Source organism: Eriocheir sinensis, chromosome 63 (genome assembly GCF_024679095.1).
Source record: "Eriocheir sinensis breed Jianghai 21 chromosome 63, ASM2467909v1, whole genome shotgun sequence".
In the NCBI taxonomy this organism is placed as follows: Eukaryota; Metazoa; Arthropoda; class Malacostraca; order Decapoda; family Varunidae; genus Eriocheir; species Eriocheir sinensis.
The window spans coordinates 4953283-4974806 of record NC_066571.1 but is presented as its reverse complement, the minus strand read 5'-3'; the positions used below and the strand labels follow the sequence as shown (position 1 = coordinate 4974806).

The 21524-nt window shown below is 45.0% G+C and overlaps 1 protein-coding gene across 1 annotated transcript in view; it reads left to right on the top strand.

Annotated features, from left to right (window-relative positions):
* Nucleotides 1-21524, top strand: part of LOC126986787 (nephrin-like) — a 174033-nt gene that overhangs the window by 80120 nt on the left and 72389 nt on the right. The window contains exons 2-6 of the mRNA XM_050843158.1: nucleotides 5663-5792; nucleotides 10727-10935; nucleotides 12787-12976; nucleotides 13547-13740; nucleotides 16335-16486. Coding sequence (XP_050699115.1) covers nucleotides 5663-5792; nucleotides 10727-10935; nucleotides 12787-12976; nucleotides 13547-13740; nucleotides 16335-16486 — 875 coding nt within the window. The remainder of the gene's footprint in view (nucleotides 1-5662; nucleotides 5793-10726; nucleotides 10936-12786; nucleotides 12977-13546; nucleotides 13741-16334; nucleotides 16487-21524) is intronic.

Sequence of the window (21524 nt, the reverse complement as noted above, 5' to 3'; positions counted from 1 at the left end):
GACATAAACAGAAAACGTTAGAAAAAAAAATTAAGAAGGAAAGGGTGGAAAGAAGGAAGGAAAAGTACAGACAAACAGACAGACAGACAGACAGATACAAGCAGAAATATGCAAATAGGAAGAAAGGAGGAGTGATTTAATCGCCATCAAAGAAAGAATCAGTGAAAACGAAGGAAACAAGACAGACAGACAGAAAGGAAAGTAGGAGACAGGAAAAAAAGACAGACATACAGATAGACAGACAGACAGACAGACAAGCAGAAATAGGTAGAAAAGAAGAAAGGAGGAGTGAATTAAACGCCATCAAAGAAAGAATACGTGAAAACAAATAAAGAGATTGGAGTAAAAGTCTTGAATTGTCTGCCCATGCGTGTGTGTGTGAGTGTGAGTGTGTGTTGGTGCGAGAGAAAGAGTTTGTGTGGGAGAGAGGAAAGTGAATGGAATGCTTTGTTTATGTGTGAAATGCGTGGCCTAAACCGAGGACCTGAAAGAGTGAGGCTCATTCGGAATATTGAGAGGCGGGCAAAGTATTGGGCCACTCAGGGGAGACAAGGAGAGAAAGATTTGGGGCGTGTGATAGATTGTGGAGGAGCTTTGAAGTGCTATAAGTTTGTGTGTGTGAGTGTGTGTATGTGTGTGTGTATGTGTGTGTATGTGTGTGTGTGTGTGTGTTTGAGAAAGGACCTGTGTGTTATGTGTTAGTGTGTTGTGTGTTTGAGTGGATTTTAAGTGTGTTACTGAGTGCCTATTTGTCCTGTTTGGATTTGGAAGTGCTTGTGCCCATTATGTTTTTTTTTGTGTGTGTGCGTGTTTGTTCTTGTGTGTGTTTAGCGCTGGTTGTATTGATGATAGTTATGGTTTCACAGAATAGGACAGAGATGTGGTTAAAACAAACATCACACCACAAATCACACATGAGGTAAATCGCCTAAGACTTACAGGAAAGCGATAAAAAGAAGCCTGGGAAATGTACCTGTCTATAAATTTACTGAGAGAGAGAGAGAGAGAGAGAGAGAGAGAGAGGGGAAATAAAGAAAGAGTGAAGCATTTAGTGGAATGTGCTGTATATTGAAAAGAGACGAGAGAGGGAGAGAGGGAAGGGAATGAAAGAAAGGAAAGCAAAAAATAAATAAAAATAAAAGGAAACTGATAATAAAAAGGAACATTTGAACTGATTGACAAACGTACCATATTGAAAAGAAACTGAAAACTATGAATGAAGGAAGGAGGAAGAAAAAGGAGAAAGAGAAAAAAGGAGGAGGACGTGGAGGAGGAGGAGGAGGAGGAGGCAGAAAGGAGAAAAGTATTATGAGTGATCTAGTAACATTCTGGCGGCAATAGTTTCCACGTTGTGTGTGTCACCGAAGACGAAGAGGCGAAAACACACGGAGACTTTTGTAAATGGGGCTGATGCATGGGCGAGAGGGGGAGGGAGAGAGGAAGGTGGAGAGAGAAAGAAGGATGGTGGAGAGGTGTGGGAAGGGAGAAGGGAGCAGTAGAGGGACGGAAGGAAAGACGAGAAGGGAGAGAGGGATGGTGGAGAGATGTAGGAAGGGAGAAGGGAGCAGTAGAGGGACGGAAGGAAAAACGAGAAGGGAGAGAGGGATGGTGGAGAGATGTAGGAAGGGAGAAGGGAGCAATTGAGATAAGGAAGGAAAGACGGGAAGGAGAGAGGAATGGTGTGAGAAGGGAGAAGGAAAAACCGGAAGAAAGAAAGGACAGGAAGGGAGAATAGGGATTGGAGAAAGAAGGAAAGGGAGAAAGAAGAGTACACTAAGTTAAGGGATGGCTGTTAGGAGGAAGGGAGCTTGAAGGGAAAAGTAAGGGAGGGCTGAAACACTAAAGGTCGGAAGGGAGGGAATAGGGGAGACAAGGGAGGGGAGGAAGAATGCAGGGTTGGAGGGAAGAAGGAAGGTCAGAATGAGGTGAGAGAGGTATGTGAGGAAGAAGGGAGAGATGGAAGGTTGGGGGAGGGAGAGAGGGAAGGAGGATGAGGATAGGGGAAAGAAGGAGGGAGGATATTTTGTAGGAGGGAGGGAGGCAAGGCGGAATGAGTTAAGGGAAGCCTGGAAGGAAGAAGGGGAGGAGGGAGGGTCGTAGGAAGGAGGGGAGGAGGGAGGGTCGTAGGAAGGAGGGGAGGAGGGAAGCGAGGTAGGTAAATATTTTTGATAAATGTTTGGGAGCGGAGAAGGGATGAAACTGTTTTGCCTTAACTTACCTGGCCTTACCTTACCTTACTTAATTTCGCCTTACCTAATCTTGCCTTTTATTGCCTTACCTTCTCATGCCTAATCTTACTTCACATACTTTTCAATACCAATTTAACCTTACCTTACCTAACCTTGTCTTACCTAACCTTAACTGATCATACCTTACCTTGCCAATTTACTTCATCTTACCTTTCTTGAAATCACCGCGCCTTACCTACCTTACTTTACCTTTCCATACTTTACGTTACTCTTCCTTACCTAAACCTTTCTTTGCCTTACCTAAACCTTACTTTACCTTACCTAACCTTACTTTGCCTTACCTAACCTTTCCTAACCGCGCTTTACCTCACACTCTTACATCACCTCACCTCACCAGCCTTCTTACCTCTCTGCTGCTGTTGACACTGGTCTTACGGGAGTTAGCGCGGGTAAGAGCAAGAGGAATGAAGGCGGAATGAGGGACGGCTGTAGGATGGGAACGGGCGAGGCCAATCCCTTTCCACTCCACTCATGCCATAAAGGACACTGAGCTGTTTTGGCGCGCATAAATCATGCGGAGTTGACTTCCTGAGATCCGCTTGTAACTTTAAAAGCCCCGCAAATAGCTGAATGAGGATGGAGTATGAAGGAGAGAAAGAGAGAGAGCGGGTGAGAGAGACAGAGGGAGGGAGAGGAAGAAGGGAAGGGAGAGAGGCAGGAGGGAAAACAACAAACGAAGAAAGATGGAGAAAGAGAAGTGGAGATAAAGATAAATGGAACGGGAAACAAATATAGAGCAAAGAAAGTGAATTACAGGGAGAGAGAGAGAGAGAGAGAGAGAGAGAGAGAGAGAGAGAGTATCTTACTATTTCAACACACACACACAAACACACACACACACACACACACACACACACACACACACACACACACACACACACACACACACACACACACACACACACACACACACACACACACACACACACACACACAGATGAACACACAAAACAAATTTAGTATCACATTACAGTTTCTTATAAGTTTATTAGGACAACGCGAAATAAAATCATAGCAACGACCTCACCGTAAAAACACGCTCAGCTGGAAATACTTTCAATACGAGGAAGAGAAACACTCGAGGTAAAGTGGAAACTAAATTGTGTCGAGTTGAGAGTTAATGGAGGCGGGAATGATGGCGCAGTAACAGCCGGGATGAAATGGAAATATGATTCGTGTTGACGCTGGAAATAGGGCTTAACGAACTATACTGAGAAGAAAAGCTGAGTGTGTGTGTGTGTGTGTGTGTGTGTGTGTGTGTGTGTGTGTGTGTGTGTGTGTGTGTGTGTGTGTGAGTGTGTGTGTGTGTGTGCGCGCGCGCCTGTCTGTCTGTCTGCCTGTTTTTGTGTTTGTCTGTGTGTGTGTGAAACTAAAATTTGTTTGAGCTCAAAAACTATTTATCCGGAAATAGATGAAAACAGTTTACTGGAAACTAAAAGGAAAACACATTATTCAAAAACAATGGAATTACGGTATAAATCAGAAATATAAATGCAACTCTGTTAAATAAAAACTGACGCTTTCATAAAATTGCAAATGCATTGAAGCGAATTACAATAAAACATTAAATTGCTTTTTAGGTCGGATTGACTCAGCTACCCAGAATTTCGACATGGAAATAAGTGACAGCATTCTATAGCAAAACCTGAATAATTAAATATATAGAGAAATCAAAGAATGTAACGATAACTTTAAAATATAACTAAAAACTTGTGATTATCATTTATTTGCAACAGATAATATATACATGACCAAAACAATACACATTTCTACGAACCAAAGATAAACAAATACAGAACACGATATTATAATTGTTACTGGAAATCTCATCAAAACCAAAGCAATAATTCCATACCAAAAATTTATCAAAACCAAAACTAAACATTGTTATTTATTTATTACTGAAAATGTTTACCAAAGCAACGCAATACAGATTCCAGCCTACGTGACAGTTAATTCCCCTTGACACCTGAAACGTCTGATAAAAGTCAACCTTGTATTCCCCACGCTTCATCTGAAATCGTATCAACCTCAACACTTATAATTATTAAATATCACATCAAACATTTACGAGACTGGGAAAGCATCGCGATTCTATATAGTTGCACTGAACCGGGAGGGAAAATGTTTTAAAAGGTCGTTCTTAGTCACTTTTCTCGTCACTCTAAGCGGACTAATCCCCGTGTCGCCGATACCAATTAGCAGTAAAAGGATGAGAGGCACTGAGAGGCTGGCTGGAGAGAGAGAGAGAGAGAGAGAGAGAGAGAGAGAGAGAGAGAGAGAGTAAGAAGTAAGAGTGTCAGGGTAATTTAAGTGCAAGTGAAATTAAAGTGATCTGGATATTATGTGTGTGTGTGTGTGTGTGTGTGTGTGTGTGTGTGTGTGTGTGTGTGTGTGTGTGTGTGTGCGTTTGGATTTCTTAATAAAACACATTCTTCGTTCGTGTATATATATCTTGTGATGTTTTTCCTTCCTCCTCTTCCTCTTCCTCCTCCTCTTCCTCCTCCTCCTCTCTTGCCGCAGCTCCTCTCCTCTTCCCTCCCTCCCTCCCTCCCTCCCTCTCGCTTGCCACCCGCAATGCAACGCACATTCCCCTCCTCCTCCTCCTCCTCTTATTTCCTCTTCTCTCTCTCTCTCTCTCTCTCTCTCTCTCTCTCTCTCTCTCTCTCTCTCTCTCTCTCTCTCTCTCTCTCTCTCTCTCTCTCTCTCTCTCTCTCTCTCTCTCTCTCTCTCTCTCTCTCTCTCTCTCTCTCTCTAAGTCCCTCCCTCTCCACATTTTCTCCTTATCTCCTTCTATTACTCCTTCTATTCCTTTCTTCCTCCTCCTCCTTCTCCTTTTCCTTCTCTTTCCCCTCTTCCTCCTCCTCCTTCAGAACCTCATTTTCCCCACACGCTACCGAATTTCCTTCTCCCTTGTTACTCTCTCTCTCTCTCTCTCTCTCTCTCTCTCTCTCTCTCTCTCTCTCTCTATCTCTCTCTCTCTCTCTCTCTCTCTCTCTCTCTCTCTCTCTCTCTCTCTCTCTCTCTCTCTCTCTCTCTCTCTCTCTCTCTCTCTCTCTCTCTCTCTCTCTCTCTCTCTCTCTCTCTCTCTCTCTCTCTCTCTCTCTCCCTTTCCACTTGCTCGCCCTGTCTGTCTAAGCCTACTTCCTCCCATATCACATCCACTAATCTACCCTAACACACACACACACACACACACACACACACACACACACACACAACCCTTCCCTCTCCTCCCCTCTCCTTTACTCCCTAACCCTACTGTACCGCCCCTCCTCTCCCCATCCCCTCCCTTTCTCTCCTCTTCCCTCCCCTCCCCTCCCCTTCCAACCCTTTTCCTCTCCTCCCTTCCCTTACCACCACCGCCCCCTGCCTCTCACCGCCTCTCACGACCCTTTTCTCCTCCTCTGCAGGCCCCGTGACCCCCGCCGTGGCCGTCGCGGGGGGCCAGGCGGTGCTTCCCTGCAACATCTCCAGCCTCCGCGGGGACTCCTTCCAGTTGGTGCTGTGGTACCGCGACCACGTGCCCACGCCCGTCTTCAGGTGAGCACACGGGGACACAACAAGACAGACACGAGGATAGATGATAAGAGAAGCAACACACAGTCACGAAGATGGATGAACACAGAAACAACACACACACATAAGAACACAAGAACATAAGACCACAGATGAAAGCACGAAAGATAGATAAACACAGAAACAGCACACACTCACGAAAAAGATGAAAAAAAAAGCAATATCATAGATTCACTAGGATATATGGAAACGCGGACCACTCACGAAAAAGATGAAAAAAAAGCAATACCATAGATTCACGAGGATATATGGAAACGCGGAACACTCACGAAAAAGATGAAAAAAAAGCAATACCATAGATTCACGAGGATATATGGAAACGCGGAACACTCACGAAAAAGATGAAAAAATAGCAACACCATAGTTTCACGAGGATATATGGAAACGCGGAACAACACACACTCACCACAGATGAAAACACGAAAGACAGATAAACAGAAACAGCACACACACGAAAAAATGAAAAAAATAGCAACACCACAAATTCACGCCCGGGTTCGATTCCCGGGTGGAGTGGAAAAATTTGGGCGGCTTTTCTGATACCCTACGCCCCTGTCCACCCAGCAGTGAATGGGTACCAGATATTACTCGGGGGTTGTGTCCCGTTTCCTGGGAACTGTTCCCTTCTCCTATAATTCCTTCCCCTTCTGTCTCTCTCCGGCATATGACCATAGATGTTGCGCCGACTAAACGAAACTTTCCAAACCACGACTCACGAGGATAGATGGAAACTCGGAGCAACACACACTCACGAAGATTGAAGAAAACACAAAACAGCACCCACCCACGAAGATAGATAAAAAAAACATGAAACAGGGACAGCCCACTCATGAGAAAACGGAAACGCAAAATAACACTACACTCACACCCAACTAACTCAGCAAACTCAAGTAGCTACAAAATAAGACATAAGGAAACAAATGACGAACAAGGGAAAAACAAAACCATATGACCGTGAAAAATATATATTCCTAAGAGATCTTACACGATGCGCTGGAAATATAACAATCTTACATATAAAGAAGAATCGAAAACATGAACCACGACCACGTCTTTAGTAAGGCACACAGGTCAACGTATAAATAACACAAATTCACGAAAATAGAAGGAAGCAACACACACTTGACAAAAAAGGATACATTCACGAAAAAACGAAAACATGAAATAGTTAAAGAAATACTTAGACTTAACTCACTCAACAAAATAACACGAGAGCAGTAAAAAATAATTCGCGAAGTTAGGAGAGAGAGAGAGTGGGGCTGAAACTCGACAAAATAAGACAAAACCTAAAAATAAAACTAGCTCGCGAAAACAACACGAGCAAAAATAGGAGACGAAGGAAAAAACATACGATCATGAGAAGAAAAAATAATGAAACAAAGGAAAAATAAAAAAGGTCATAGAAATCTAAATAGAAAATAGAAAACTAAAATAAAAATAAAATAGAAAACTAAAAAAACACTTACAGCCATAATAAAAACTTAAATCAATAAAACAAAAAAATCGAGAGCGGGAAAGAAAAACAATAAACACTAAGGAAAAAAACACGGACGTAGATTTTTTCCGGTAAGAATAAAACAAACAAAAAACGACGATGCAGAGAAAGAAAAACACAAACAAGCAAAAAAAAAAAAGTCCGTCAAGGTGGAAGGGGAGAAGAAAACCATGGTGTGTGTGTGTGTGTGTGTGTGTGTGTGTGTGTGTGTGTGTGTGTGTGTTAGCGTGTGCGTGTGTCGTGACCCCAGGTAGGTAAGTCTCGTTTGCTTTCTAATATGCAACTTTTAATTACAGGTGAGCGTAAGTTAATTAAACAGGTGTAATTTGGCGGACGCGAAGGTAAATAAGCACAAACAGACTCCGAGGATAGATTTTCCCTAATTAAAATGGGCGCTCACCTGGCCCGTCGATTCGTAGGTGAACCGGAATAATTGGATTTCTCTTAAGACTCACAACAAGTCAGAAAGGTAATTTGATTCGTCTCTCTCTCTCTCTCTCTCTCTCTCTCTCTCTCTCTCTCTCTCTCTCTCTCTCTCTCTCTCTCTCTCTCTCTCTCTCTCTCTCTCTCTCTCTCTCTCTCTCTCTCTCTCTCTCTCTCTCTCTCTCTCTCTCTCTCTCTCTCTCTCTCTCTCTCTCTCTCAACTGACCCAGAGCGACGGTTCTTATTCATAAAGGATCATAGAGTTTTTTAAATGAAGCAAACTGAAGGAGAAAAAAGAGAAAGAAAAGAGGTAAAGAACGATCAAAGAGCAAGAAACGAGAGCTGGAGAAAAAAGCAAAAAACTCAAAGGAAGAAGAAGAAACACACACGGGTGTAATAAGAGGCGAAAGAAGGAGGAGGATGGAAAAATAGAAATAATAAGAGTGGAAAAGAAAAGATGGAAGAAATACTGAGTTGAAAGAGGAAGAAGTTGTTGGTGGTGGCGTTTGTCAATTCTTTGTATGATGGAAAAGAGATGCCGCGTGTGTGTGTGTGTGTGTGTGTGTGTGTGTGTGTGTGTGTGTGTGTGTGTGTGTGTGTGTGTGTGTCGGGGACCTTGCTTGCTTGATTGCTGCGTATTTTCAATGAATCCGAAAGAGAAAGAGAGAAAAGAATATAGAAGAAAACAAGAAAAAAGGAATAAAAGATAAGTGCAAATAAAAGATAAAAAGAAAAGCAATTGAAAGCTGGAGAAAAAAATATAATACAAGGAGAGAGAGAAAGAGAGTTGCCTCGTGTGTGGGGATAGACTCTCTCTCTCTCTCTCTCTCTCTCTCTCTCTCTCTCTCTCTCTCTCTCTCTCTCGGTAAGTGCCACTCAGAAGCACAGCAGGAGAGGAGGAAAGAGGAAGGAAGGAAAAGGGGAGAGGAGGAGGGAGGGGATGAGAGGAAGGAAGGAGAGGAGAGGAAGGAAGGAAAGGGAAGTGAGAGAGAGGGAAGTGAGGGAGAGGATAAGAGGAAGGAAGGAAGGAAGAATGAAAGAGAAGAGAGGAGGGAGGGAATAAGAGGAAGGGAGGAAAAGAGGAGTAAAGGAGAGGAGAGAGGGAGGGAGAATGAGGGAGGTAATAAGATGAAGGAAGGAAAGGGCGGTAAAAGGGAGAAGAGCGTATGGAAAAGGGGGGAAGGAAATGGAGAGATAGAGGTGGAAGAAACATGATAGAGAGAGTGTTGAAGGGAAGAGAATGGGAGAGAGGACAGGAGAGGAGAAGGTGGTAGGGAGTGGAGAGATGGAAGGGAAGGGAAGGGAAGATAAGAGAATGGGAGAAAAAGAGAGATGGGTGGGGAGAAGTTGAGAGAAGAGAGGGTGGAGAAGGGAGGGGACGAGAATGGGAGAGATAATGGGGCTGGATTAGATGGGGGGAGAGAGAGAGAGAGAGAGAGTGTAAGCCGCTCAACGTGAGGAAAAAAGAAAATAAGAGAAAACTCCCCCGGAAAAACGTAAAATAAAACCGTTATTCTCTAAACTTTCATGCAGTAACTTTTTTTATTAGTGTTGTTATCCATTTTTTTTCCACCACGAATTTTTGTCAGCATTGATCCTGCTTCTATTTTTACATCAATTATTTGTGTGTACAGGAAAACGTCAAACCAACAACAACAACAACAATAATGATAGTCGCAACACAAACACTACAAAACAACAAGCTAAATGATGGAAATAACAACACAAATCAACGGAAAAACAAGAGGATTGATGACACTGGCTTCGACCTCCTCCCCTTCTCCTCTCTCCCTCATTCATCCATCTCTTCCTCCTCCTCCTCCTCCTCCTCCTCTTTTCATTTTCTCTCCCCTTCTATTCCTTTTTATCTCACTTCATTCTTTCGTGTCTCTCCATTAATTTCTCCCACCCTACTTTTATTTTCGTTCTTTCTCCTTGATCTCCCTCCTCCTCCTCCTCCTCCTCTTCCTCTTTACCCGTCACTCGTATTATTTCTTCTCCCTCCCCTGTTTCTTTTCTACTTGTTTCTTCTTCCTCCTTTCATTCATTCTTTTCTCTTCAGTACCATCAATCCCTTTTTTTTCTTTCCTCTCTCTGTGTCCCTTTCATCCTGTCTTGCTCCTTCTCGTATGCACTCCCTCTCTTTCTTTTTACTTAATTAATCCTCAACATACATCTTTTTCTCTCTCATGCTTCCTGTCTGCCCCTCTCACTCATCTCTCTCCCACTCAAGCCCTCTTTTTCTGCACCTTAATATAACTCATCCCCTCCCACTCTTTCTTTTCTCTTCCATTCACTAACTCTCTTTCTCTCTCATGCTTCCTGTCTGCCCCTCTCACTCATCTCCCTCCCACTCAAGCTCTCTTTTTCTGCATTCTAATATGACTCTCCCCTCTCACTCTTTTCTCTCTTCCATTCACTAACTCTCCTTTCTCTCCTCCACCCAATAGCTCTTCTCGCCTCAACATAACTATGACTTTTCCTCCCTCACTTTCTCTTCTCTTCCCCCCTCACTCTCTCTCCTCTCCCTCATTTATTCTTTCTTCTCTCCCCCACTTATTCTTTCTCTTTAGCTCCCCATCACATTGCTATAACTCTCCCCCTCACTGTGACTCCTCTCCCCTACTCACTCACTCTTCTCTCCCCATCTCCATACAACCATAACTCCACATTCTCTCTCTCTCTCTCTCTTCTCTTCCATACTCACTCTCCTCTTCCTGTCTTCACACAATTTCGGCTCTCCCTTCCTCGTTCTTCCTTCCCCTTACTCATTCTCTCTCCACTACTCGTATCCCTACACATAACTGACTGCTCTTTCGGCCACCTCTTCGGATTCTTTACGGGAGCAGCGAGTAGCGGGCTTTTTTTATGGTTTCCTTTTTTTGTGCCCTTGTGTTATCTCCTTTGCTGTAAAAAATAAAAAATAAATAAAAAAAACTCTCCCCCCACTTACTCTCTCTCTGTCTCCGTCTCCACCCAGCTATGACGCGAGGTCCGGGGCTTACTCGCGGCCGAAGGAGTGGTCTGACCCGAAGATCCTGGGCGAGCGGGCGCATTTCACCGTCACCACTGCGCCCGCCGCCCTGGTGCTCAACTTCACCCGGCGCACCGACCAGGCCGTGTACCGCTGCCGGGTGGACTACAAGCACCTCACAACCACCCACGCGCGTGTCAACCTTACTGTCATTGGTGAGTAGAGTGCGTGGGAGGGGAAGAGGGAGTGTGGGTAGGGGGTTAAGGGTACTGGCGGGGGAGTGTGGATGTGTGTGTGCGTGTGTGTGTGTGTGTGTGTGTGTGTGTGTGTAAGCAAGAGGCAACTGAAAGGACGTAGCAGTAAAGGGGAACAAGTAATAACGAAAAAAAGTAGATTAAAATACTGGAATAAAAACACAGATAAAAAAATAAACGGACAAAAAGAGACAAAAAATTCAAAATTGATAAACGCAAACGAACAGAAGGAGAACAAGAAGAGGAAGAAGATGAGGAGGACGAGGAAGAAAAATAAGATAAAGAGAACGAGACAGACAGACAGACAGACAGAGACAGAAAGAGTAACTAAATTAGAAGACTGGACAAATTGAGCGAGTAAACATCCAGAATTGCAACGGTGAAGTTATTGTGGTGGATGCTGTTAGTGGTGGTGATGATGATGCTGGTGGTGGCGGAGATGATGATGCTGATGTTGATGGTGGTGATGATGATAGTGGTAGTGGTGGTGATGATGGTGGGGGTGGTGGTGGTGATGATGCTGGTGGTGGCGGAGATGATGGTGATGATGCTGATGGTAGAGATAGTGGTGATGGTGATAGTGGTAGGGAGGCGATGATGGTAATGCTGGTGGTCGTGGTGGTGATGATGGTGATGGTTGTGGAGATGGTGGTGGTGATGATAGTGGTAGGGAGGTGATGATGGTAATGCTGGTGGTGGTGGTGGTAGTGATGGTGGTGGGTAGATAAGCGACCAACCAACAAGAATTTCACGGGGGGATAAACTCTACTCGCCAAGGTAATATTTCATGCTCTCGAAGGTTCATTTTTACTCACCTTCGCTGGGTTATTTTCCAATCCTCTCACACGACCACTATTTTTCCTCTCTCTTCTCCCTCTCCTGCCCCTCCCTCCCCTCTCCCTTCCTTCCTTCCCTACCTCGCCTCTTACATCTCTCTCCTACCTTCTCTTTAACTCTCCAGCATACTTTCTCTCTCCCTGCCTCTCCCTTGCCTCTTCAATCTCTCTTAGCTACCTTCTCTCCACCTCTTCTTTTTCTATCGCTTCTTCTAACAATTCTACTTCTTGACTATCCTTTACTTCTTCCTCCCACGCCTCACGTCTTTCTTAAGTTCTTTCCACCTTATTTCCTTTCGTTATTATCGCTACGTTACACACTTTTGCTTTCTCTTTTAATTTTTATCCACTACGTATTTTTTCTCTCTTTCTGCGTCTCCCAAGGGTCTTATATTTCTCTTACCGTCTTTCCAGCTTCTTTCCCTGTAATGTAATTCCTGCTTTACACACTTCTACCTTCTTTTTAACTCTTTTCTACTACTTTCTCTCTCCTTTATTTCCTTTCCTTCCTATTTTCCATTTCATATTTTCCTTTTTTTCATGATATCGCTACTTTTTCCACACTTCTTTCTTTTCGACTTTTTTTTCCTCTTCTTTGATCACGTTGTTTTCCCATCTCTGCTTCCCCTCACGCTTTTCCTAATTCTTTTCCACTTTCTCTTGAATACGATCGCTTCTTTTCACACTTCTACTTTCTTTTCATCTTATTTTCCCTCTCTTCCATGACCACTTTACTCCCCTTCATTTTCTCCCTCCCTCCCTTTCCCTTTCCCTTCATTCCCCTTTCCTCCTCTTACTCCCTCATTCACCTTCTCCCCTCCCTATCATTTCCTCTCACCCCTTTCCCCTCTTTATCACCAACCCTCTCCTCTCTCTACCACCCCGTCACCGTCACTCTCTCTAGCACCCCCTTTCACCCCTCTATCACCGCGCTTCACCTCTCCCCCTTTTGTAATCACCCCATTTTGCCCCCCAGAGCCGGTGAGCGGGGTGAGGATAGTGGATGAGTTGGGCACAGAGCTGGTGGGGGCAGCGGGCCCTTACACTCTGGAGCAGCGCCCATCGCTCACCTGCCGGGCGGGGGGCGGCGACCCCTCCCCGACCGTCACCTGGTGGAAGGACGGCCGCCTCATAGACAGCACCTACCATTACGACCCCGCGTCCAGGTGAGCGGAGTTTAGGCCTAGGCGAAGTGAGGCCTGGGTGGGTGATGTATGCTGTGATCGCCAGGGTTTGTGTAGACTCTTATGTACGTTAGGGACACTTGAGCTATGTAGCCATTCATGTACCCTCACGTTGTACACACCACTGATGACCATATATACAGGGGTTTTTTTGTGTGTGTGTTACGTTACGGCATATCCAAGTTCTCCCTTACTAAAAAATAAGAAGGATTATGTATACAGGTTTTCTTTGTGTGTGTGTGTGTGTGTGGGTGGGTGTGGGTGTGGATGTGTGAGTGGGTGTGTGGGTGTGTGTTATGTTACGGCACATCCAAGTTCTCCCTTACTAAAAGATAAGAAGGATTATATGTATACATGTTTTCTTTGTGTGTGTGTGTGTGTGTGTGTGTGTGTGTGTGTGTGTGTGTGTGTGTGAAGCAGACATCTCCACACCCCGGTCTCGAGCACCACGTAATGAAACCCTTCCCAGAAAAGACGCCTCCTTTGTCCCTATAGAAGACCTCGCATAGTATGGTCCCTTTTTTACCTTTTCCTCTTTTTTTCTCCCTTTTGTACGCCCGCCGTCCCCTGGGGCAGCTCCGGGAGGCGGGACGGGGGCCAGGTGACCACGGGCGTGCCTGAGATGGTGAACACGATCCACCTGCGGGCGCTGAAGAAGGAGAACTTGCATGATGTGTACACGTGCAAGGCGGCGAACCACGACCTGGCGCCGGTGCGGGAGGCGACGATACAGCTGGACATGAACTGTGAGTAGTGGTGGTGGTGGTGGTAGTAGTAGTAGTAGTAGTAGAAGTAGAAGTAGTAGTAGTAGTAGTAGTAGTAGTTGTAGTAGTAGTGGTAGTGGTAGTAGTAGTAGTAGTAGTAGTAGTAGTTGTTGTAGTATTAGTGGTAGTGGTAGTTGTATTAGTAGTAGTAGTAGTAGTAGGATGAGATTATGATGATGATGAGCAGAAGGAGGAGGAGGAGGATGAAAGATTAGGAGAAGAAAGTATAGTAGCAGTAGTAGTAGTAGTAGTAGTAGTAGGATGAGATGATGATGATGAGGAGGAGGAGGAGGATGGAAGATTAGGAGAAGAAAGTGTTTTAGTAGTAGTAGTAGTAGTAGTAGTAGTAGTAGTAGTTGTTGTAGTCTTAGGAGGATAGAAGATTAGGAGGAGGGAGCGTAGTAGTAGTAGTAGTAGTAGTAGAAGGATCGATGGTTATTACCACAGTTTAACATAGGCAAAGGTAACACACAATAAAAGTGTAGAATTTCAACAGAATCATAAGGAGAAACAATAACAGTAGAAGACGCATTATATAAAGAGGTCACAGGTAAGTTAATGAAGCAATAACCTTAATTAATGGAGCGACGCCTCTCGTACATCCTTGACGACGGCGGAGCGACGGGGGAAATAATTAAAGGTTGAGCCGGAGAGAGAGAGAGAGAGAGGGAGAGAGAGAGAGAAGCAAACAGGCGGAATTAAAGGACAGACAGACAGACGGACAGATCACCTCCTGCTAAATGGTCTCACGTGTCCCTTTAAAGTCGCGTCCCTTCACCCTTCATTCCAGCTGAGAACTGTTAAGAAAAAGAAGAATTAGGCGAATGGAATTAAGAAGAGGAGCGAACAGGCGGAATCAAAGGCCAGACAGACAGACGGACAGATAACCTCTTGCTAAATGGCCTCACGCGTCCCTTTAAATTCGCGTCCCTTCACCCTTCATTCCAGCTGAGAACTGTTAAGAAAAAGAAGAAGTAGGTAAATGGAACGAAGGGTTGGGGATGCTGAAGTCCTTTTTTTTTTTTACAGCACAGAGCAACTCAAGGGCAACAAAAAGAAGATGTAAAAGAAAAAAAGCAAGCTAACTGTTCCTCCCACATAGCGATTAACATAGAGTGGCCGGTAGAGATGAAGTCCAAATAGATCACTTTTTTTTAACTTTCCTCATGTCATTCCCTTCCTATTTATTCCCACCTGAGCAAACCAAGAAAAGAAGATGAAGGAGGAGGGTGGAATGAAGGACTGACAGATGCTGATGTAGAGTTTAACCATAAATTGATCACTTCTTATAGATCTCCTCGTAGTAGTAGTAGTAGTAATAGTAATAATAGTAGTGGTGGTGGTAGTAATAGTAGTAATTGTTGTAATAGTAATGTAATAGTAATAGCATAATAATAGTCATAATAACGAGACGAATGAGGAAAAATAACATTGAGAAGAAACAAAAGACCAATAAAGGAAAACAAATAAAAGCGAAATCGAAAAAAAAAAAACAAATAATTAAATAATAAAATAAAGCAATCCGACAAATACGAAAAAAAAGGTCTGACTCAAAAAAAAACTAACCAGGCTGCCCGACACGGAGGGGAGCAGCGCCAACACAAAGCTGTTCCCCGAGACATCCGTGACACGCTCTTTTGGCCCACCCTCAGGACACGCTATTGATCATGAGCTTTCCTTTCCTTCACTCTCCCTCTACCCAATCACCCACATTATCTTCCTTTCTCTCTATCTATCCCTCTGTTCATTCTACTTCTCTCTCTCTCCCTGTTCCTCGTCACCTTTTCTATCGTCATCTCTCTATCTCTCCCTCTGTCCATTCTACTTTCCTTCTCTCTCCCTCTACCCAATCACCCACACTATCTTCCTTTCTCTCTATCTATCCCTCTGTTCATTCTACTTTTCTTCTCTCTCTCCCTCTTCCCCTTCACCTTGTCTATCGTCATCTCTCTATCTCTCCCTCTGTTCATTCTACTTTTCTTCTCTCTCCCTCTACCTCTTCACCTTTTCTATCGCCATCTTTATCTCTCCCTCTGTTCATGCTACGTTTTCTTCCCTTTCTCTCTCTCTTCCTCTCTCCCTGTACTCCAATATCTCCGTTTTTCCATGTCTTATTTCTCCTCCTCCGCCTCCTCCTTCTTGTTCAGTCGATCTACTTTCCTCGTCCTCTCTACCTCTATCTTTATCTCTGTTTCTTTTTATACTCTTCTCTATATCTCTTATCTCTCTTTCCTTTTCAATTCTACTTCAGCTCCCTTTCCTCCCTCTCCCTTAACTTCCAATCCCTCCCGCTCATCCGCTCTCTCTCCCATCCCTTTCCCCCGCTCACTTTCTCCTTCTTTCATGCATATATACCAATTCCTATCCCTCCTTCTCTTAACACTCAATACCTCTCATCCCCTTTCATCCCCTCTCTTCCTTCCCTCTCACCAGCAAAGCAGCACCCTCTCAACCATCACTTTCTCCCTCTTTCCTGCCTGTTTACCCATCTCTATCCCTCCTCTCTCTTAATCCTAAATCCCTCCCTCACCCCCTTCCCCTCACACCCTCCCTTTCACCCATTCTCTCCCTTACAGTCGGACCAGATGAAGTGGAGATGAGCGGATTGGAGGAGCCTGTGTCTGCGGGTTGGCCCCATAAGGTGATGTGTCTGGCAAGGGGAAGCCGCCCTCCGCCCATCCTGACCTGGTGGCTGGAGGGGCACATGCAGAAGAGCGTCTCCTATACGGTACGTAGGGGGGAAGGGTAAGGGGGAAGGACGGAGGGGCAAGGGAGGGGCGGGGAAGAGTGTATTTACCTAGTTGTATTTACCTAGTTGTATTTACCTAGTTGTATTTACCTAGTTCTATTTACCTAGTTATAGTTTTACAGGGCCTGGGCTTACGCTCGTCTGGTCCCGTCTCCATATCTGTATTTGTCCAGCTTTTCCTTAAATTTCTGCACACTCTTCGCCGATAATACATCCTCATTTAATCTGTTCCAAACCTCTATGTTTCTTTGCGGGAAGCTATATTTCTTTATGTCTCTCAAGCTTCTTCCTCTCCTCAACTTTTTACTGTGCTCTCGTGTGTTGCTGACATTACTTCCTTCTCTTAGTATTAACTCCTCATTGTCTACTTCCTGCATTTTGATCAATAGTTTATATATTTGTATTAGGTCTCCCCTTTCTCTTCTTTGTTCCAGTGTTGGTAGGTCCATTTCCTTTAACCTTTCTTCATATGACAATCGCTGTGTGTGTGTGTGTGTGTGTGTGTGTGTGTGTGTGTGTGTGTGTGTGTGTGTGTGTGTGTGTGTGTGTGTGTGTGTGAGGGGCAGAGTATGTGTGTATTATATGTTTCAAAGGATATATTGGTGTGTCTGGGGGGGGACGGGGGAGTTAGTGTGTTTCTTTGTGGGTGCTAGAGAAGGTAAATATGTGTGTTTGTGTGTGTTTCTGTGTGTGTGTGTGTGTGTGTGTGTGTGTGTGTGTGTGTGTGTGTGTGTGTGTGTGTGTGTGTGTGTGTGGCAGAGTATGTGTGTGTATATGTTTCAAGGATATATTGGTGTGTCTGGGGGGGGACGGGGGAGTTAGTGTGTTTCTTTGTGGGTGCTAGATGTTTGTGTGTGTGTGTGTGTGTGTGTGTGTGTGTGTGTGTGTGTGTGTGTGTGTGTGTGTGTGTGTGTGTGTGTGTGTGTGTGTGTGTGTGTGTGTCTGGGGGGGACAGGGAGTTAGTGTGTTTCGGTGTGGGTGCGTGAGAAGGTAACTCTGTGTGTGTGTGTGTGTGTGTGTGTGTGTGTGTGTGTGTGTGTGTGTGTGTGTGTGTGTGTGTGTGTGTGTGAGGGGCAGAGTATGTGTGTATTATATGTTTCAAAGGATATATTGGTGTGTCTGGGGGGGGACGGGGGAGTTAGTGTGTTTCTTTGTGGGTGCTAGAGAAGGTAAATATGTGTGTTTGTGTGTGTTTCTGTGTGTGTGTGTGTGTGTGTGTGTGTGTGTGTGTGTGTGTGTGTGTGTGTGTGTGTGTGTGTGTGTGTGTGTGTGTTTCAAGGATATATTGGTGTGTCTGGGGGACAGGGGGTTAGTGTGTTTCTTTGTGGGTGCTAGAAGGTAAATATGTGTGTTTGTGTGTGTTTCTGTGTGTGTGTGTGTGTGTGTGTGTGTGTGTGTGTGTGTGTGTGTGTGTGTGTGTGTGTGTGTGTGTGGTTCTGTATGTTTTTGTTCTTTACGTGTCTTTGTCTTTTGAACTTGTCTCTCTGCCTTTTGAGGTCGGCTGCAGAGTTTTCCTTGTTTTTGTTCTTTTTTTCCTTTCTTCCCCTTCCTGCTCCCTCGCCCTCACCTCCCCTCCGCTCCCCTTCCCTTCCCTTCCCTTCTTTCGTCTCCTTCCCCCTTCGTGTCCTGCCATGCCATTCCCTTCCTCGTTCGTTTCTTATTCTTTTTCATTTCGTTCTCCTCTTCTTCTTTTCTTCTCTTCTTTTTTTCATGTTTTTTCTCTTCTCTTTTGTGTGTATGTCTTTTATCTTTCCATCTCCCTCTCTTTTACTCTTTTTTCTCTCCTACTCTCTCTCTCTCTCTCTCTCTCTCTCTCTCTCTCTCTCTCTCTCTCTCTCTCTCTCTCTCTCTCTCTCTCTCTCTCTCTCTCTCTCTCTCTCTCTCTCTCTCTCTCTCTCTCTCTCTCTCTCTCTCTCTCTCTCTTCAATCAAGTAACTTAGCACTTTCATCCTCCCTATCTCGTTCTCATTACTCCTCTCCCTTTCCTCCCTCCCTCCCTCCCTCCCTCCTTTCCTCTCTCCCTTTCCTCCCTCCCTTTGACGCACTCCCTTAGTCCTTTACATCGCCCCATCTCCCTGTGCCTCCCTTCATCTCTCTCTGCCTCCCTTTCCCTCTCCCTTTCTTCCCCTTCTCTCTACTTTCTCTTCCATATTATTCCTACTCCTCCCTAATTGATTCATCTCTCTCTCTCTCTCTCTCTCTCTCTCTCTCTCTCTCTCTCTCTCTCTCTCTCTCTCTCTCTCTCTCTCTCTCTCTCTCTCTCTCTCTCTCTCTCTCTCTCTCTCTCTCTCTCTCTCTCTCTCTCTCTCTCTCTCTCTCTCTCTCTCTCTCTCTCTCTCTCTCTCTCTCTCTCTCTCTCTCTCTCTCTCTCTCTCTCTCTCTCTCCTTCTCCAATTTGTTCTTTATCTCTTTCATTGCAACACCATCTCTTTTTTTTCTCAACAATCCTCTCAAGTTCCTTTTTCTCTTTCCTTCTCTGGTTTCATTTTCTCTTCCTCTCACTCCTTCATTCGTGTGTGTGTGTGTGTGTGTGTGTGTGTGTGTGTGTGTGTGTGTGTGTGTGTGTGTGTGTGTGTGTGTGTGTGTGTGTGTGTGTGTGTGTGTGTGTGTCGTCTTCGTCCTAGTTTTGTTTCCTCTTTCATTTTCATCATATTCTCAATCTCACTATTTTTCATTTTCCTTATCTTCCTCTTTCTATCTTTATGCTTTCCTCTTGTTTTTCCTCCTCCTCCTCTTTCTCTTCCTCATCATCTCCTCCTCCTCCTCCTCCTCCACTGGTTTAATGATGCTTCCTCTTCCTCTTTTCCTCTTATTTTCGCAGCTTTCTCCTTCACGACTCCTCATACTCGTGCTTTTGATCTTCTTTCCTGTTTAATCCTCTTTCCTCTTGCTTTGAATACCCTCCTCTTGCATCTCTTCTTCCTCTTTTTCCTCCTCTCATTCACTCATTCTTTCTTCTCCTCCTCTTGCTAGTCTTCTTCTTCTTCTTCTTCGACCTCTCCACTTTCTCTTACGTTTCCTAGATTGACACCTCTTTCCTCTTTCCTCTCTTCCTTCTTTCCTCTTTCCTCTTTCGTGTTTCCTCCCTCACAACCTTTTTCTTCTTTTTCCCATCTTCATTTTCCCATCTACGTCATTTTTCCCATTTTTCCATCTTCCTTATTTTCTATCAACACGCTGCCCTCTTGTATCTCTTCCTCCTCCTCCTCTTATTTACTGATACATGCTCTTCCTCCTCCTCCTCTTCCTCCTCCTCTGCTCCGCCTTGTAAGTTTCCTGGCCTGACATCTTCCTCCCCTCCTCTCCCTCCCCTCCGTCCCTCCCCGACCCTGTCCACTCCTTGCATTATGTGTTTCCCAATAGCTCCCTTGAAAGATGGCTCCCCGCGGCCCGCTCGTCTCGCCTCCCCTTCCTGCTTGCTTGTTGTCTTGAGTAAGTGTCCAAGAGCCCCCTCCTGCCCTCGCTCTCTCTCTCTATCTCTCCCTCTCTCTCCCTCTCTCTCTATCGCCCCACGAACCTCCTTTCACACGCTTGGGTATTGAGTGTTTGTGGTTTACTGTTATGGAGATGACAGGAGGGTAAGAGAGGAAGAGAGAGAGAGATGCTGAGAGAGAGAGAGAGAGAGAGAGAGATGCTGAGAGGGTTTGAGGTGCGTTAGGTGAGAGTGTTGGTCGTAAGGTGTTTGTGTTTGTGCAGTGTTTGTGCTTTATGGATATTGTGAGGACAGGAGGGTCAGAGAGAGAGAGAGAGAGAGAGAGAGAGAGAGAGAGAGAGAGAGAGAGAGAGGATTTAGGTCTGAACGGTGTGCTTCGTGAATCTAAAAACAGATGGGGACTTACCAACCTCTTCTTCCCCCTTACTATCTCCTCGTCCCTCGACCTCCTCCTCTACTTCTTCCTTTATCACGTCTCCCTCCTCTTCCCTTTCCTATCTACTTCACTTTCTCCTCCTGTCCTCCTCCTCCTCCTCCTCTATTTCCTTATTTATCACCTCCCCCTCTTCTCCCATTTCATGTATCAGTATCTTCCTTCTCCTCTCCTCCTCGCTTCTCCCTCTATCACTTCTTCCTCCTCTTCCCCCTCTTCTTCCTCCTTCTCTCTCCTTTTTCCCTCTCCCCCTCTCTTTCCTTCCTCTTTACTTGTTCATTTTCTTCCTTCTCCTCTGAATCTTTAGCACAAAATCCTTGCATCGACTACCTTGATTTTCCCTTTTTTTCTCTCTCCTCCCCTTTACCCTGTCTTCCGTATGTCTTCCTTCGCTCTCTTCCCCTCTTCCTCCTCCCTTCCTTTCTGTTTACCGGTCTTCTTCCTCCTCCATTTGCTTCTTCCTTATACTCTTCTTATGTTTATTTCGTCTAGTTCCGCCTTCCTTAAACTTTTACTCTCATTTCTCTGTTTTTTTTTTCTCTCTCTCTCTCTCTCTCTCTCTCTCTCTCTCTCTCTCTCTCTCTCTCTCTCTCTCTCTCTCTCTCTCTCTCTCTCTCTCTCTCTCTCTCTCTCTCTCTCTCTCTCTCTCTCTCTCTCTCTCTCTCTCTCTCTCTCTCTCTCTCTCTCTCTCTCTCTCTCTCTCTCTCTCTCTCTCTCTCTCTCTCTCTCTCTCTCTCTCTCTCTCTCTCTTAAATACCGCCCGCCTCGCCTCCTTCCTCATCCACTTCCTCCTCCTCCTCCTCCTCTTCCTCCTTCCCCAGTTCCTCGTTCATCTCCTTCCTCATCTCCTCCTATCTCCCCGGCAATCCCTTTGTTCTCCTTTGCCTCTTCCTTCATCCTTCCGATCCTTCTTCTCTTTCTTCTTCCTCTCTTCATTCTTCCTCCTCTTCCTGCCCTCCTTCCTGCTACGTCTTTCCCTCCTTTTATATCTTCCTTTCTCTCTTCACTGCCTCTCCCTCTTTCCTTCCTGTTTTCAATCCGACAATCGTCTCTCTCTCTCTCTCTCTCTCTCTCTCTCTCTCTCTCTCTCTCTCTCTCTCTCTCTCTCTCTCTCTCTCTCTCTCTCTCTCTCTCTCTCTCTCTCTCTCTCT